At 54.7% G+C, this 12,995-nt stretch overlaps 6 protein-coding genes across 6 annotated transcripts; 3 read left to right on the top strand and 3 right to left on the bottom strand.

Moving 5' to 3' along the window:
• Positions 1–187: 187 nt before the first annotated feature.
• Positions 188–592, bottom strand: G647_04585 (uncharacterized protein; the record flags this gene model as incomplete). Its single annotated transcript, XM_008728926.1, has 2 exons — positions 188–291; positions 340–592. 2 exons carry the CDS (start codon positions 590–592, stop codon positions 188–190), a joined length of 357 nt encoding a protein of 118 aa, XP_008727148.1.
• Positions 593–1,217: 625 nt separating this feature from the next.
• On the top strand, positions 1,218–2,105 carry G647_04584 (uncharacterized protein; the record flags this gene model as incomplete). Its single annotated transcript, XM_008728925.1, has 1 exon — positions 1,218–2,105. The coding sequence occupies one exon, from the start codon at positions 1,218–1,220 to the stop codon at positions 2,103–2,105; it is 888 nt and encodes a 295-aa protein (XP_008727147.1).
• Positions 2,106–2,549: 444 nt separating this feature from the next.
• On the bottom strand, positions 2,550–3,966 carry G647_04583 (uncharacterized protein; the record flags this gene model as incomplete). Its single annotated transcript, XM_008728924.1, has 4 exons — positions 2,550–2,771; positions 2,889–3,790; positions 3,853–3,861; positions 3,915–3,966. The coding sequence occupies 4 exons, from the start codon at positions 3,964–3,966 to the stop codon at positions 2,550–2,552; spliced, it is 1,185 nt and encodes a 394-aa protein (XP_008727146.1).
• A 628-nt stretch (positions 3,967–4,594) lies between these two features.
• On the bottom strand, positions 4,595–6,448 carry G647_04582 (uncharacterized protein; the record flags this gene model as incomplete). Its single annotated transcript, XM_008728923.1, has 4 exons — positions 4,595–5,627; positions 5,713–5,875; positions 5,944–6,368; positions 6,426–6,448. The coding sequence occupies 4 exons, from the start codon at positions 6,446–6,448 to the stop codon at positions 4,595–4,597; spliced, it is 1,644 nt and encodes a 547-aa protein (XP_008727145.1).
• An 862-nt stretch (positions 6,449–7,310) lies between these two features.
• G647_04581 (uncharacterized protein) lies at positions 7,311–8,756 on the top strand (the record flags this gene model as incomplete). The annotated part of the gene is made up of 1 exon (XM_008728922.1): positions 7,311–8,756. One exon carries the CDS (start codon positions 7,311–7,313, stop codon positions 8,754–8,756), a length of 1,446 nt encoding a protein of 481 aa, XP_008727144.1.
• Positions 8,757–10,523: 1,767 nt separating this feature from the next.
• On the top strand, positions 10,524–11,314 carry G647_04580 (uncharacterized protein; the record flags this gene model as incomplete). The annotated part of the gene is made up of 2 exons (XM_008728921.1): positions 10,524–10,678; positions 10,762–11,314. The coding sequence occupies 2 exons, from the start codon at positions 10,524–10,526 to the stop codon at positions 11,312–11,314; spliced, it is 708 nt and encodes a 235-aa protein (XP_008727143.1).
• Between the last annotated feature and the right edge of the window lie 1,681 nt (positions 11,315–12,995).

The raw sequence follows: 12,995 nt of genomic DNA, 5'->3' as shown, positions 1-12,995 counted from the left end.
GCATATCAGCTGCGAGGAACATCAGACGATGTGATCGTAACACATGTCCAATGCCGACCTCGAACGGGGTAGGATCCATTGCTCTCTCGTTCGAAGCCTCGTGCCTCCGCGCCACGCTGGCTGCTGCGTGCTGAGTATGGACTTTATCCTCGCTGTAGCACACGCAGCTGATGAATTTCTTTTTATCTCACAGCGAAGCCGCCGCTTCGACTGCGCCGACGCCCTTGAACGCAGCCTTGTTCGTGATGACAATTTCCACGGGGTATTTCCATTCCATGAACTGTTTCCATCCTTCATACCGTCAGTGCATTTCACACAGCTCAATCCGGGAAGGCATACCCCAATATGCAAACTTGCGTCCAAAATACTTGCCCACATAGGGCACAATGACCATCGAGAGTAGCAGCTCCAGCTGTTGAAGGCTCTCCTTCCACTCTCTTTCTGCGTCTGATTCCTCGTAGTCTTCCTCTTCGCTCGCTGTGTCGTCGTCCGAGTCCGGTTCCGAGGGTAATGAATCGACCTCGTTGTTGTCTTCACTGGCCGGAGGCTCGAGGAAGGACGCCGAGGCAGCTAAGCCGTCTGTGTCGGACATGGTTGCACGTGGGGAGCTGTTTGCGATGTTTCGTCTCCCTCGCCGGGGGAAGGCAAGCAGCAGAAGGTTACCGTGAGATCATGGCATCACCCGCATCCGTTTTTACCGCCGTGCTGGGATGGGGGAGGTGTAATTGCCTGCAGTGGTGAGGTGGGTGTGAGGAACAAATGAAGGCTGGCAAGGCTGCCCTCCAAGAATCGACGGGCTTCACGTGATTGCGTCACTGGAGTCGTTGACTCATATTGTCCGTGGCACGGAATTTGAAATATGGGATTCGACAGTCGCCCATGCACGCAACTTCTTGAATCTTCCGCAGCTACTTCGCACAGACACAAAGCAGAATCAAGCGGCACCCTCTCGCCTTCTCGCCTACATCACACGATCACCGCGCAAAACCATGGCAGAAGTTGTATGTAACGCCACACAAACCCCACACTTACCTTTACGCTTGCCTTCACATGCAGACGCAGAGCCCTCGATTGAGGAATTTCATCTGAAACCTTCTGCAGTTCGCCCCACAACCGCCAACATTCTTACTGACACATCGTTTGCTCCTCTACAGGATCATCCTCTTCACGATCGGAAACCCCGCAAATCCGTAGCATTCAGCGGCGACAACACCATCATGGACGAGAACGGTGAAATTTCAGAGGCTCCTCCTTCTGGGCCGGAGGATAAGGTTACCGCCGAGAAACACTCGTCACCGCCTACAGACGCCGCCGTCGACGAAGTGACCGACATGTTCGCCGGGCTCAACAAGAAGAAGAAAAAATCCTCCAAACCCAAGACGGAAGACAACGAAGACGGCGAAGTAGCAGCAGACGGCGACTTCGACGCCTCGGCCCTGAAGAAGAAAAAGAAGAAGTCCACGAAACCCAAGACCGAGGGTGCGGAGGACTTTGCCGCGAAGCTGGCCCAGGCTGGTCTCGCAGAAGGCGGATCCGATGAAAAGCAAGATCAACCCTCTGCAGGGCAAGACCAAGATGGAGACATGGACGCCGGCACCGGAATCTGGGCGCATGACGCCACAAGCCCTATTACCTACGCCCTTCTGCTGAAGCGTTTCTTCGAAACCGTCAACAAGAACAACCCGGACATCCTGATGTCGGGTTCCAAATCCTACAAGATTCCGCCCCCGCAGTGTCTCCGCGAAGGCAACAAGAAGACCATCTTCGCCAACATCCACGAAATCTGCTCGCGCATGAAGCGTACCGACGAACACGTCACACAGTTCTTGTTCGCCGAACTGGGTACCAGCGGCAGTGTGGACGGGTCCAAGCGATTGGTTATCAAGGGTCGGTTCCAGCAGAAGCAGATTGAGAATGTCCTGAGACGGTACATCGTCGAATACGTCACGTGCAAGACGTGCAGGAGCCCAAACACCAAGTTGGAGAAGGGCGAGAATCGACTGTACTTTGTCGAATGTCTGAACTGCGGGTCGAGGCGGTCAGTCACGGCTATCAAGAGCGGTTTCACGGCCCAAGTCGGCAAGAGAAAGAGGCTCAATGGTTAAGGCCGGGAAGGGAGGTTTTTCAGTGTCAAACAATGTCAAAAAGGGTGCCATGTCTATCTAGTCCTTTCGGTGGGAAGGCGGTGGAAATCATGAGAAGGACGCTACGACAGAACTTGCTGGGCACGATTTACAGCTACGCAGGAACAAGCGGGGGACAAAGTCCCCAAGTACCGAGTTCACGCACGCGATGGAACGTCTCGTATTTGTGGCGGCCGTATGCTTTCGTAACAAATGAATCACCGTGTTCCCTGGCAAGCAGGGTACAGTACCTGAAGGCACATACACACATACATGCGTCCTCATGGAATTCATTCACAAATGGCCCGACCTGCTCCTAGTCCACTCTTGTCTCAATGCCAGGATTATGACCCCATGTCTGCCCATGTCATATCGCACATGCCGGTCCGTCACTCATATCTCTGCACTGTTCAACGTTTCACGTGCTCACACCTCCTTGTGCGCATTCCCACTGATGAACGCCGAAAAGGCACTCGCGTTCCTGGTCTGCATGAAGACAGTGCCCGGTCCCGTGAACTTGCAGATCAGCCCTTCTCCCGAGCTGATGCCCGAGATGATGCCCCCGGACGCGACCCGCTCGAGCACGTATTTGCAGTTCCAAGCCACGAGGTGGCCGTTGTCGATGATGTATTTCTCGCCGTCGACCAGCTGTGGCACAGCGTCGCATGTTAGTTAAATGTTCAAATTAGCCGAGTTAAGAGGTATGCAACGGGACGGGAGTTCGCAACAGGGGACGGCGCGCAACACCAAAAAAAAAAGACTTACATCCTTCCTGAGTATGGCGCCAAAGGTGCTCATCCACAGAATCCCCAGCCCGGACATCTTGTACACGTAGAGCCCTTCGCCGGAGAACATGGCCTTGCTGATGCCCTGGTTCTTGTACTCCTTGATCACACCTTGCGTGCACGCCAAGAACGCGTCCTTGCCCACGGACCACACCTCGTCGCCCTTGAGCCGCAGGATGCTGATGTCGCCCAGCGTGCTCGGCGCGAGCAGCAGCTCCCCGGGGCCGGTGAAGGTGCTGTGCGCCATCTCGCCACCGATCAGCAGTTTCTTGACGCTGAACTTGACGTTGCCCTTCAGCATGACGCTGGGGGACATGGCGATCATGACGCCCGGCTTGGCCGTGATGGGACAGCCCATGGCCAGCTGGATCGTGAGGACCGAGTTCGTGTCGCGGTGCGAGATGCGGTAGCTGCCGCCGTTGAAGGTGCCCACGTCGTCCTGGTTGGCCGCCTGCGTGCCCACGAAGCCGCCGCCCTGCGGCACGCCCACAAGCGAAGGGGCCTGCGGGGCTTTCATCACGTTGGCCATCTCGTGCGTCAGCTTGGCCAGGCGCGGGGATGTGACTTTTTCTCTTTCGTCGCCCTCGGCGATGGGCGGGCCCGTGGGGCCATCGTACGAGGGTTGCCGGTTGTGGGCTTGGATGGCCGAGTGGTCGAACGTGGTCTTGTAGGCGGGCGCGGACGCCGGGACCGTCGAGTAGTTAAATGGTCGCTGGGCTGTGGGCTGCTGGAGCGGCGGAGGCGAGGGGGACTGTGTCACTTGCGATATCTGGGGAGGGGGCGGATATTGCCCGTGCTGGGGTGGAGGGGACGGGCCTGACGGAGGAGGAGGGAAGAACTGCGGAGGCGGCGATGTTTGCGAGGGAGGTGGAGGGAATGCGGCTGTGGTAGCGAAGTCAGTGTCAGGGACAAGAAACGGATAACATCTGGTTCCTGGGTCGTACGCTGGGGAGCTGGTTGCAGGTTAGCCATCACTCAGTGCATGCTGTGTCGAGGTTGCTCATACGAGGATAGTAGCCCTGCGGCTGTCCCGCGCCTGGCGGAGGAGGGTAGGACATGGTGAGAGGAGTGAGAGAAGTTCAGCAACGAGGGCAGATCCCGGGCCACGACGACAAACTCAACAGCAGAAGCCCGAGCAAAAACAAAGGGTCAACTTTTTGTACGACAATAGATTCAGTGGGCCAATCTCGCTCATTAGGATGGAATATTGCGAGTCGTGGTCGACGTCGCGTTTGGTGAAGTGACACCGCGGGTTTTATAGGTTATATACCGCGGAACACGATCAGGCGGGGGAGTAGAGCACCGAGTGAGTGAGCAGTCTAGCCGCCTAGTCCTATTCGTAGAATCTCACCTTCCCATCTGCTTGGAGGATCTTGGTGTTGAAGGGAACGAGACATGTGGTTGGTCGGGCATGTTTCGACCGGGCGCCTAGACAGCGAAATAGAAGTCGGAAGTGCAAGGTGCACAGTGTGCGCTACGGCGGAGCACTTTGCTCCATCCTCTATTCTGCGGAGCGTAGCGCAGGTGTGTGGCAGTTATTCAATACGAAGTAAATCCAAGCTAAGGTCTTGGCATGTCTCTGATCGGGGTAGTAGGTTGCACTATAACAAGCTCCCCAGGTGACCTCGGGCCTTTATGCCCGACGGATTATTTTCTTCTCCACAGGACTCTGTAGAGTCTTTTGCTCTAGTCGGCGAAAACCAGCTTTTTCCAGTCTTTGCTCCCCTCCCACGCCGCCGCGATCTTATAGGTTGTCAGATCCTCGAAACGCTTGCCGACAATCTGGAGTCCAGCGGGCAACTTGATGTCCGGATTGTCTGGGGCGGAGACAAATCCCACAGGCAAAGAAAGCGCGGGATGACCGGTGGAATTGAACTGCGCGGTATTGCTAAGCACGCCAAGTGGATACGAGAGACTTGCCAGAGGTCCGTTTTTGGCTGGAAATGGCAATGCCGGCATAGGTACCGTCGGCATGACCATCACGTCGACAGACCCAAGGACGGCGTCGTACAATTGCGTCGCTTTGTTCAGCAGGTTGGTGCATTTGGCGTGCAGGCCGGCGCCGTATTTGTCGTTCACGTACAAGTACCTCATGTAAAGATTTTGGGCACCAGGACCGAGGGCATCGAAGAACTCTTGTGAAAGAAACGCCTTCTGGTTCGGCCCCATGGCCGGAGCGGCTCGAACACTACGATCTGTCATTTCAAATTGTTTGCGCCCTGTGGTGTCTCCAAGAAGTGCTTCGCGAGCGCCGCGTAGCGGGAGGGCACAACTCCAGGCCAGGCAGATTTGCTCGTGATTTGGGACCGAGACTTCAACGACCTCGGCGCCCAATTCTTTGAGATCGGAAATGGCCGAATGGCAGGCTTTGGAGACATTCGAATTCATCTGCGGTGCTGCAAAGCCTTCCTTCAGGACACCGATTTTAAACCCCTTTAGAAGTTGGTCTCGTGGCTTGTCGGAACCGGTGGCAAGGAACTCGTCCAAGGCGCTCGAGTACCTTAATGATCCAGGAGGCATGGAAAATGGTTGCCGATCGTCTAGACCATCTGGACCGGCGATCGCTTCGAGCATGAGAGCGTTGTCTCGAACGGTCGACGTCATGGGACCGGTATGATCAATCGTGGACTGGAGACCAAGGATACCCGTGTATGGAACCAGGCCCCAAGTCGGTTTGAGTCCAACGATGCCACAAAATGCTGCGGGGATCCGGATTGAACTGGGTTTCCACCTTTGTTAACCGACACGGTTACCTGAGAGGAAGCCTTCTTCCTGGTTGCTGCAGGAGGCCGAGAATCACTTACCCTCCCTGGTCGCCCCCTATTGCCATATCAACAGCCCCAATCGCGACCAACCTTCCAGACCCGCTACTGGAACCTCCACAGGTATAGCCGTCTGCGTACGGATTATGGACGACCCCTGTGTACGAAGTATTGGACATAGGTTCCATGCAGGCATTCTCACAAGCTACAAGCTCCTCATTAGCCGAGTGATCCCCTCTGGTTTCCAACGATCCCCTGTAACTTGAAACATACCAGCTTTGCCGGTGACTATGCCGCCAGCATCCAGGACTCTAGTTACGACCGTAGCATCGTATTGAGGGATCCATTCTTCATTGACAGGGGGGAGACCGTTGGTACATCTGACGCCGGCAACGGCAGCGTTGTCCTTTACGGCCACGGTGCGTTGGGCCAGCAAATCGCTTGTTGGTGCCGTACTTTTAATCAGGCATCGTGTCGCCCAACCGCCTTTGTTGTTGTCCGCTGCGGCCTCGATGTTTGACCGGAGATACTTGTTTGGATCCGGTATAGGCAGACAGTCATCCTCTGCCAGAACGAGCTGCGCACTGTCTTCGAATCCTCCGAGAAGAACCTGCCAGTCTTCGATAACACTGTCGGGTATTGACAAACCAGCGGCTTCGGCAAGTGCTCGGACTTGGGCAGCATCGAGCTTTGTTCCACTGTTCAGCCGTCAATTAAAGAATGTTGTGGGTTCTTTTGCAAGCCGCAAGACTCACTTTCCCAGGGATGCTATCGCCATGTTTGCAACTGTCGAAGGGATGGTTACCAGGTGGAAATTAGCTGCCTTCACGTGAGACGGGTGAAGAAGTTACATCACTCCTCATATCGCAGCCTTACCAGGGTCTTTATGTCGCGTCTGTGCCCTGATATCCCAAAGCGGAAGGCAAGGCAAGAGTCAACAACAATGCCGAATTCCGGATATGAAGCTATGCGAACCAGCGTCGCGAGTTTCTATCATCTCTAGAACCGACCGCATGACAATTGATTGGCTCGCAAAGGCTCGGAGAAGTCCAATGCGATAGAGTTCCCAATCGAGCAATGGGTTCTGGGTGGAATTAGACAATGCTCAAAGCCGTTCGCAGCATGTCCATGGGTGGGGAGGAGAAGTCCACCTACGAGGTAGAATCTCGTCCCGAGAAAACTCGTCTCGACACTCGAGGTTACGACTCCCGATATCCGCGCCACACATATTGCAACACCTTTTCCCTTCTGCGCACCCCTGCGTCCTTTTGCGACTACAGGAGGTAGCTTCGAGATTCACATATGGTAGCCTGTCTATCATTGCCTTTCGTGGAAAATAGCCTTGACGCATCCGAGGCGTTGCTTTGTACCATGTCCAGTACAATGTCTTAAAGACCAGATAAGACATCGTACACTGTCTCCACCAGGCTACATGAGATGCAGGTCGGCATCTTCGCAGGGCATGTGGCTCCTGGGTGCCAAAGACGATCGATGAGACCACGAGAAACTTTGGAAAGAGGTATATATCAAAGCTCTTCCTAAGCTCTTGATGCTTCAACTTTCTCCACCATTTTCCCTCATCCTCTCCTGCACAGATACTCGTGGATCTCTGGGATCTCAACAAGTCACTTGATGATAAGATGGACGACAAAGTCGATGAAAAGAGGCCTGACATCGAAGCCACCGTCCCGTCCAGTCCTGTAGAAGGACAATCCCAGTCTTGGAGCGTTGACGAGGCCGAAGTCTTCGTGACCGGGCACGATGGTGTCAACTTTCGAACCGTGGGCTGGATCAGAGCGTCCATGTTCTTCTTGAAGATGACATTTGCCGCCGGTGTTCTCTCGATCCCTGCCGCACTCTACAATCTCGGTGCCGTGGCGGGCTGCATTTTCATCGTCTTCTGGGGCGGACTCAACACCTATTGTGCCGTCCTCCAGGGGCAATTCAAGCTCAGGTACCCATCTGTGCACACGATAGCGGACAGTGCTCATATCGCCGCTCTTCAGTTGGGCTTCACCAAGAAGAATGCCTTCGTGGTGAAGGAGATGACCGAGTTCGTCTATCTCTTCACCTGGATCCTTTGCGCCGGCGTCTCGACCCTGGGTTTCTCCATCGCCCTCAACGCCGTGTCGAGGCACGGCACTTGCAGCGTGGCTTTCGGCTTCGTCGCGTACATCATCGTGGCCTCGGTCGCCAGCATCCGCAAGATTCACAATCTGGGCTGGATCACCTGGGTCGGCTTCGTCTCCATCGTCTCGGCCATCATGATCGTGGTGATCGCCGTCACACTACGCGATCGTCCGGCCGCCGCACCTCCGACAGGTGACTTCGAACTCGGCTTCGCCGCCTTTCCTCCGGTGGGCACGTCTTTTGCCACGGCGTGGTCGGCTTCGCTGGCCATCTTCTCCTCTTCCGCCAACACGTCTGGCTTTGTCCCCGTGATCTCGGAGATGCGAAGACCGCAAGACTACTTCAAGAGTGTCTACGTTTGCATGGCTTGGATCACGGCGTCGTATCTGGCACTCGCCACGACCGTCTACGCCTACTGTGGTCGATGGGTGGCATCACCGGCATTGGGCTCGGCGGGCCCGACGATCAAGATCATCTCGTACGCGATTGCGATCCCTGGACTCATTGCTGGCACGATGATATGCATCCACGTCGCCGGGAAGAGCGTGTTCGTCCGGCTTTTGCGGAACAGCCACCATCTGACCCACAATACCAAGACTCATTGGGCGGTTTGGCTGTCCTGCACGTATGGAACGGGGTTACTCGGTTGGATTTTGTGCGAGGCGATTCCATTCTACGGTAGCCTGGTCTCGCTCATCGGCGCTTTGGGCTTTGGCTATCTGGGCGTCTGTATCCCGGCGGTCCTCTGGTGCGTCCTGCACCGAGACGCCCGCAAAGGTTCGGCTCTGATGGTGGTTCTCTTCTACACACATGTCGCGATATTCCTGCTTGGCCTGCTGATCACCGTTGGGGGCACTTACGCCAACGTCGTGAGCATTATCGATCAATACAGGACTGGCCAGGTCGGGTCGGCGTTCAGTTGCGTCGATAACAGCAATACGGTCGCTGGAGGTTGATTGACAACTTCGGAGCAGCCGGAATTTCGAGGGAGCAAACGGCCCTTGAAAGATGAAGAAGAAAAGTCCGTATACCATGCGGTCCAAGAGCTGAGTGTGCGATCCACTTCTCAGGTCTCTGCCAAGTAATTGCATATAGAGAGCGGGTAAGAGTGAGATGGCTAGTCTACCTGGTGAAGCGCTTGATAGACATTCAATTCAAATTAGAGTAGAGAATAGACTTCTTGGGTTGTAAAGATGCCTGTTCTTTGATGTCGTTTGGATCGGAATGAATCTCAGGGCAACAGCACGCAAACTCCGAATAATGGCCCAAGGCTGCGAGGCTTGTTATCAGGGCCCAAGTGCCGATTCACAGTCGCCAACCAAGCAATACTTGGCTGCCGGTAACATCTAGGAGGACATATTGTGGAAAGCACAGATAAGGGTCGGAGATTCAGTGGTCTGGTTATCCAAGTTCCACGCTCTAATCCGTCTTTTCTATGTATCTGCGGCAATCATGTGCCGCTGATAAGCAGAGTTGAAGCGGTACCTACAGTAGACTGGGTCCTCCCTATTGATAAGCAATTTCTTGGACCATATGGGAAAATAGCCGATGTTTCGAATATATCCCGAGTTCGATTTCTCGCAACGAGGTTCTAGACGAAGAAAATGAGGATGAGACGTCCGACACAGCAATGCCTCACAGCGATGGGTCTCGAAGCGCTGTCAGACGACTTCGTGTAAATACAGGATGGTACGTCGGATTTGCTTTCATCACTGATGTCCCATTACCGGTCTGAAGTAAGACTCGTCCTGATGCGTTGTCGCTGACTGACTCGAACTCATGATCCCACAGCCGGACGTGCAGGGCACGGCATGTGAAGTGTGACGAACGCAAACCAGTTTGCGGCAACTGTACCAAGAAGAACCGAGCGTGCTTGTACGAAGTCAGTCCTCCAGGTCAAGTCCGGCGTAGCTCTCAGAGGTACGATAGTCCAAACTGGGGCAATGCCAGAGTGTCCATTAACGGTATGTCGTTCGGTTCGAATGCGGCTGTGCCATTCTTTGAGTCCCTGACGAGGTAGATCGGAGTATCGTTCCACCCGCCTTGTTTGATTTCGGGCCTGTTCTCGCTCAGTATGTCAGCGAGCAGTCTTCCTCACGCGACTCGTCCCAAGTATCACGTAACTATTCCCGTAGAGGCCCCAACCGGGATGAGACAGTGCCTCCAGAAGGTGTCTCTAGAACAACGGGTCCAACCCATACGAGGCAGGATTCTGATCAGAATCTGCTGTCCTCGGAGGCTCCCCCGAACCAAAGCCCATCTCAGGGCTCATCCCAGGCGTCACCTTCTGGCAACTTCGAGTCCGTCCTTCTACATGCGCGTCTGGCGAGCAGACCGTGCTTGTCCACTGAATCATGCTCAAGGCGACGCGGTGGATTGGACCGCTTTGAACGGAACAGTGTAGCGGATCGTCGTTCTCAGCCTTGTGCTGCTGAATCTCCTTCTTCCTCAGTGGGGTCTGCAACTCCTAGTCCGCTCCATCTGACGGAATTGGAAGTGGCCATATTTCGGAATTTCGTGGAACGGATCGCCCGATGGGTATGTTGGCACACCATCGTCCATCTTTCGGCTGTCAGGTCACATCATGCGATTGGTCCATTGACTCTTTATTCTCATAGATCGAAGCATTTTCATGGGAAAAGCCGTGGTCCACTGTTGTTCCCGTCCTAGCACTTCGATGTCCAGCGGTGCTATTCTCGAGCCTTGCTATTTCAGCCAAGCAAATGGCTTTCATGAGAGAGCAAGGTGAGCCGCGCCTGCGACTAGATGTTGCCGTGCAATACTACCAAAAGGCTCTCAACGCTTTCAGTGCCCTCTTGACAAAGCCCGATTCGGCTCATAGCGATGAAATCCTGGCTTCCAGCATCATGCTCTCGAGGTATGGTCCAGATTTCCCCCTTCGTTCTTTTGGGCAGTGCCAAACCCCTGAGTTGGTGGTGTTGACCACTATCTGCGATATAGTTATGAAATGTTTGACGTGGTCGGGCAGAATTTCGGCTCCCACCTCCGTGGCGTCGCCTCGCTTCTTCAACTCTGGCAGATCACAGGAGAGTCAACGGGGATAAAAGGCGTTGTTTACTGGACATGGTATCGGTCCGACACATGGGCAGCGCTTCATGCTGGACGACGCATGTTCTTGGACGAACGCTACTGGGAACCACGTGCTGTCGAGTCTCTGGACCAGCTCTCCCCAGAGGAGATCGCGAATCGTGCCGTGTTTCTGCTCGGCCAGTGTATAAGCTTCTGCAATGACGACGTGGGACCAGAGACTCCGGAAACAGTGGGAGGGTTGGCGGCTACCCGCCAAAGAACGAGCACCAAACTCTGGGATGCTCTCGAACAGTGGAAACGAATGCTTCCTCCCTCAATGACACACCATGTCGTGGCTCAAGTGATCCGCGACGATCAAGATGAGGAAGAGCAGGCGGATCAGTGTTTGCGAGCTGTTTCATCCATGTTGTTCTTGTCTCCCCATTGCGGTAAGTCAACACCAACCTTCAACAAAGGTCCATAGGCGCTTGGGGCTTACCAAGGAAGCAGCAGTTGGGATTCAAATGTACCACGCCTCCCGAATTCTCTTAGCCCTTAGTGGGCCTCCGTTCCCATCTTACCAACAAGTGCGAGGTACCGGCACTCTCAAATCGCTTCCGGGGCGACGGCTTATCAACCGAGCGCGCGAACAAATCCTCCTCATTGCAAGTGCCGGCATGCCAGACGCATTCAGCTTCATTTCGACGCAGTGTTTATACATTGCGGGATTTGTGACTGAAGGCATTCACGAAAGGCGTCGCACTCTCGAGCTCATCGAGGAATGTCAGAAACAATCTGGTCGACAGACAATTTGTATTGCGGACGAGCTTCGAGCAGCGTGGGCGAGTGAACGGTAGCATACAACTCCAGCCTTCAATGCCGTTGTGAGTCGTGAAACCGGAAGAACAGCTGTGCGTCTTCGAAGTCCTTTTAGAGCACTGAAAAGGGGAACAATGGACCTACAACACGGGGACATGAAGATAAGATTTACCTGATACAATCTATAAAGTGAACACAGTGTCGCCCAGCGTGTTTGTGACGGCCCGAGATATGCCATATAGAGCCCTCAACGGAGTACTGCTTTGGTATCGGGGCGAAAACAGCACATTGATCGTTCGGTAGCGAGACATGTCACAGTCTACGGACTAGCTGTGCCTGCGTACATAGCACGTGCGGCTGCCAACCTGAAGCCGCTGATGCGCATGGATGCATGGTCTGCGCAGTACCAAGGAAGCTCCAGTACTAGGTACTGAGGTAAATTGTGCAGCCACAGAGTGTTTTGTTGGGAGAAGCCACCCCCTGACCATGCATTCTTGACGCGTGCCGGCTAAAAAGCCTTGGACCAGGGACTTGTTCTTAGTACGTATGCACGTAGATGTCGGCTATGAGAGGGGGCGACTACTGAATAAACGGAGTATGGCACTCTTGATGCGGATTTGGAGGAATTCGATAATGGAACGCGTGCACTCATTAGCTGGTACAGAGTATAGCCAAACAACTGGTTCTACCCAAAACCTCCCACCCCGCGCTGGTTCACCTTCTGGGACGCCACTCCCTGAACCATCGCTGTTTGCGGCCACTTTGCGGGGCAGAGCTGGTTGGCGCGAGGCGGGATTCGGTTAAAAGAATGGCGGGCCGGGCACCCGCAGCATCCACCACCTCCCAAAGCAGCGCCTGTGGTGGCCCATAAAATTCCACGGCCACCAGCGGCTTCGGTTGGAATAAGCTTGATCGGCGATGCGATGCGCAGTGACGCAGATGTCCAGGCGTGCGCAACCAATCCAGGGCTTACCCAGTACTTGTCCTAACTACAATGTACGTACCGGGTGCTGGCCTTTCTGGAAGTTGCCATCTTCGCTTCTTTCTCACTGCGCCCTGTGCTTTCTCCCAGAAGTACGGAGTACGTCTACGGCATCCATTGCACCCCATATTCCCGTTCCTCGCCCGTACGGAGCTGACCTTTGCGCAAGAAGTCCTTCCTGTATGCTTTCTCGCGGATATCGCCAATACGTGACCAGCCCTCGCGCTCACTACCACAAGCGAGCCTAGCTAGACCTCTTGCCGACGACACCGCGCGCCCTTTCCGGATACGCTGTATTTGAGCGACTGCTGAGATCTAGGGGCAGGTGGTCGAAGAACACACGGGTGGGACGGCAGCCAGTGTC

Source organism: Cladophialophora carrionii, assembly GCF_000365165.1.
Source record: "Cladophialophora carrionii CBS 160.54 unplaced genomic scaffold supercont1.3, whole genome shotgun sequence".
NCBI classification, from domain to species: Eukaryota; Fungi; Ascomycota; class Eurotiomycetes; order Chaetothyriales; family Herpotrichiellaceae; genus Cladophialophora; species Cladophialophora carrionii.
This window is presented reverse-complemented; position numbering and strand designations above follow the sequence as displayed.